Here is a 3,482-nt window from a genome sequence, read left to right on the forward strand (position 1 = left end):
TTTTAAATTATGGATGCCCCAGCCAGGACCTGCCCTACATTTTCAACTCATCCATCACCAAAGAAGTTCACCATTTTGTCAATTAGGTTTGCCCCCAAACGTTTGGAGTTGCTATGGTTTCGCATAGTTTATGATAATTTTGCCCAAATTCGTCTCTACACCTACACAGGAACAGACTTGGTAGATACGAAAAAATATATAACTTTTACAAGTGTCAAAAAGAGGGGAATAGAAAGAAGGAGGAAAAGCGCGCCAATTGAGGGCAAAAGTTGCGCCACCTCAACGTCGGTCGTGGATGATCTCTAAATACACGGTGTTTGAGTGTGTCTATCAGAATGGGTGAAGCGGAGTGGTGATAATCAGCCTTACTAACACGATCACATGGTATGGCAACAGGCGAAGGCTCTGTGCCTACCACTGTAGTTGGAGTTGAGTGTGTCGGTAGAGCGGTGGAAGGAGGGAACGGTGCCGGTCTCGTGGGGAGGCAACGGCCCTTGCCGCAAAAGGGAGCCGGAAGGCGAACCTTTAGTCCTTTGATTCTGCCCTACCACTGCCACTGCTGATCCACTAATAGTGGTGGCGGGGGAGGCGTTGGAGCGTCGTGGGGTCCGACTTCGATTATCCCGTGTCGGTGGATTTGGCCGCGACCGTTGGCTCGATGGAGGTCGCATCGACTCCACACTCACTGGAACCATTTGACCGTTAGCTTTACGATGCATCGGGCGTACGTACCTCGCTTGTGAGTCACTAGACTCCGACGGTGACTCCGTTGAAGAGGAGGTGTCCCTTGTGGAGGCTGTCGAGGTGGACGGCGACGAATTCGTTGCTGCTGGTGCTGCCTGTGGTGATACTAACCAAGCATCGCCTGGTTTTGTACTCTTAATAAAGACAATAATGTTATCACTAAGTGTACATTTGTAGCCTTCCAGCTCTCCGTGTGTTGACAAAAGAGCAATTTCCTCCTTTTTTTCAAGCCATGCCCTCGTCCTCAACCGTCATTCCTGTGAACATTTATCTGGTAAGTGAAACGCTTCATTTTGAACGTTCTGTGGACTCTTAGCCATCTGGCAGGAAGTCTGTACACCAAAAATATTTTTCCGAGCCCTCCAACAATTAGGGAATCAAGAGATAGAGGGCAATAGCTTACCCGGGGATGACGAGGGGGTACAGCGGGAGCCGCATTAGCATTATTATTGCCTCTACGAGCAGTAAGCGAATCAACACCATTGATTTCGGGACTGGAGCGATGGTCAATAGCGATTGCGGGGATGTGGCGGGAGTTAGTGGGGGTAGCGCCACCATTGGTTGAGGCGGAGTTGACGATGGAGTTGACAATACCTTGGAGATTCGGTGGTGGTCGGACGATTTCTTCTGTTGATCCAGTCTTCTCTGCCTCACTCACCAATTTCGCTTCGACTTGTTCGCCCAACTGTTTCTCGCGCTCCGCGTCTGTTTGAGTCAACCGACGCTTGTCTCGCATCGATGTTCGCAGGATCGACGTATTACTGCAATTCATTATCACAATCAACTTGGCAGGCGAAATGAATGCAAAGCTCAGTTTATTTATAAAAATGTTAGTTTCTTCTTAATGTATATCCACCCGTCCGTGTGTGATTAAATTTAACAGATAATCATCGACGTGAACTTAAGGTCAAGGGGCCAGATCTTAAAAGGACATGTCGTAGTGTTACCGCGGTCTTGGGTCACTTCATATGCCTTTGTAAAAACTTGGAGTACTGAATTTTTCTATTTTATCTGAAAAAAACAAAAGCTGACAGTGATACGGCGATTAATCGAGGGGGTTAAAAAAGTGGAAGTGATCCTCGTGGATTTAGGAAAACAATCACGTTAGGGAACATGGCGGATGCGATTTTCAGGACAAGTTCCCAGCAGCAGTAGTTTTGTGAACCAGACTTGCACTGATTGGCTGATGTATTAATGGAACCACTGTCGATTGCTTAATTGTAAACTCTTTTGAGCATCCCTTTGTCCAATTGACCACCATCCGCCAGACCGGGTCATCAAGCTGTAATGGGACAAGGCTAGCGCGCTAGGTCATTAAACAGACAACTGAGGTGGTTTTCTTCACCTCAGGATGTGGTAGTGATAAAAGTCACGAACCTCTCCCCCCATGTGTGCCAAAGCGATAGAATATGACTTTGTTCTCCGCTAAAAAAGAACAGAGCTATTCATCCAAACTGTGCATTGGAGGTGGCATGTGACACCAGCAAAATTAGCTGTCAAACGGTCTGGCCTCAACGCATCTGCATTTCAGCCAATGGGGTCGGAACATTTTTATGTGCTAGGCGCGTATATACGTGAGTTTGGATCCGCACCCAGTCCCATTCTCTCCTGTTTGCAGTACCTCGATTGGCCTTGACCCTATAGCGATATGAGACACTCCTGATTGGCTGAAAATTGGTCGTGCAAAGGAAGCTTCTGGAAAAGTGAACCAGGGAGGGATTTGTGAGGTATTATGCGTCCTCCCCCAAGACTCGTATAATGCAGTGGCATGCCAACCAGGGAGTCAATTGTTTTACGAGCCAGAGAGGATTGCCAACACAAACACTACACTTAGTCATTGAATTCCGCCTACCTAAAGCCCTTTTTTACAACCAAAATCCATTATTAAATGTGCTTTTTTGTTTCTGTGGAGGTAAAAATACCTCGCCGCTAAATATAGGTGTAATCACATCACCACGACGATAAAATTTACTAGCAGAAGGTGATAAATGCTGAGTGGTTACCTAATATGTCATCGAGCAGAAGTACGACGCCTTTTGAAGAGTGAAGCAGATGTGTTGTTACTCATTAAGTATTTTTTTCATCATGACTGCCTCTGAGGCTTTGAACGATCGACGGATGAGGTGAAATGAGAAGTGTCCCTTCAGAAGGCGATTTTATGAGGTACTGAATGGAACTGTGGTAGGGGGGAGGTAGAATGTGGTGAATGTGGTTGAAGAACGTGGAAGACTGGATAGTATAAAAAAATTTTTGACTTATGATAAAACCACCTGACATGACGGTGTCAAGTGCGCATTCACGACTAGTGGCAGTTTGAAAAAGATGGACCATCTAAGGGAATGGTTCAACTCCCTCCCACCAACGATCGGACAACTCACTTTCTTCGTCGAGAGGAGCTATGACCGCGGATGAGGTTCGGAACGGTGTTGTTTTGTTTTACAGCGTTTCGTAACTCCTCCCGCCTGTCCCACACTTCCCTCAGCCTATCTTGAAGCTCCCTCGAATCGCAGATAGCTGCAGGTAGAAAAAAAATAGCAGCCAAGGTTCTTCTTCAAAAGTGTTAATTTTATATCTCTTGTCAATGTCAATTGTCAAATAGAAAAGAGCGAAAAATAGAAGTGTATTTCAAGGGATTTAAAAAACGCTGATAAAAGGAGATCAGATATGATCGTGAGGTTGTTTCGTGGGGAAAGAGCTAATTAACCACAGAGACGCTCAGTAAAATCTCTCATTGGTTC

General features: G+C 46.0%; 1 protein-coding gene across 1 annotated transcript in view; it reads right to left on the reverse strand. All coding sequences in view use genetic code 11, as the record gives it.

Moving 5' to 3' along the window:
- Window positions 1–377: 377 nt before the first annotated feature.
- EGR_04349 (Protein phosphatase 1 regulatory inhibitor subunit) overlaps window positions 378–3,482 on the reverse strand; it is a gene marked incomplete at both ends in the record, with an annotated part of 15,961 nt that continues 12,856 nt past the window's right edge. Inside the window, 3 exons of the mRNA XM_024493598.1 lie at window positions 378–878; window positions 1,148–1,505; window positions 3,123–3,258. Of these exons, the coding sequence (XP_024351919.1) occupies window positions 378–878; window positions 1,148–1,505; window positions 3,123–3,258 (995 nt within the window). The remainder of the gene's footprint in view (window positions 879–1,147; window positions 1,506–3,122; window positions 3,259–3,482) is intronic.

This window comes from Echinococcus granulosus, assembly GCF_000524195.1.
Source record: "Echinococcus granulosus chromosome Unknown EG_S00027, whole genome shotgun sequence".
Taxonomy (NCBI): domain Eukaryota; kingdom Metazoa; phylum Platyhelminthes; class Cestoda; order Cyclophyllidea; family Taeniidae; genus Echinococcus; species Echinococcus granulosus.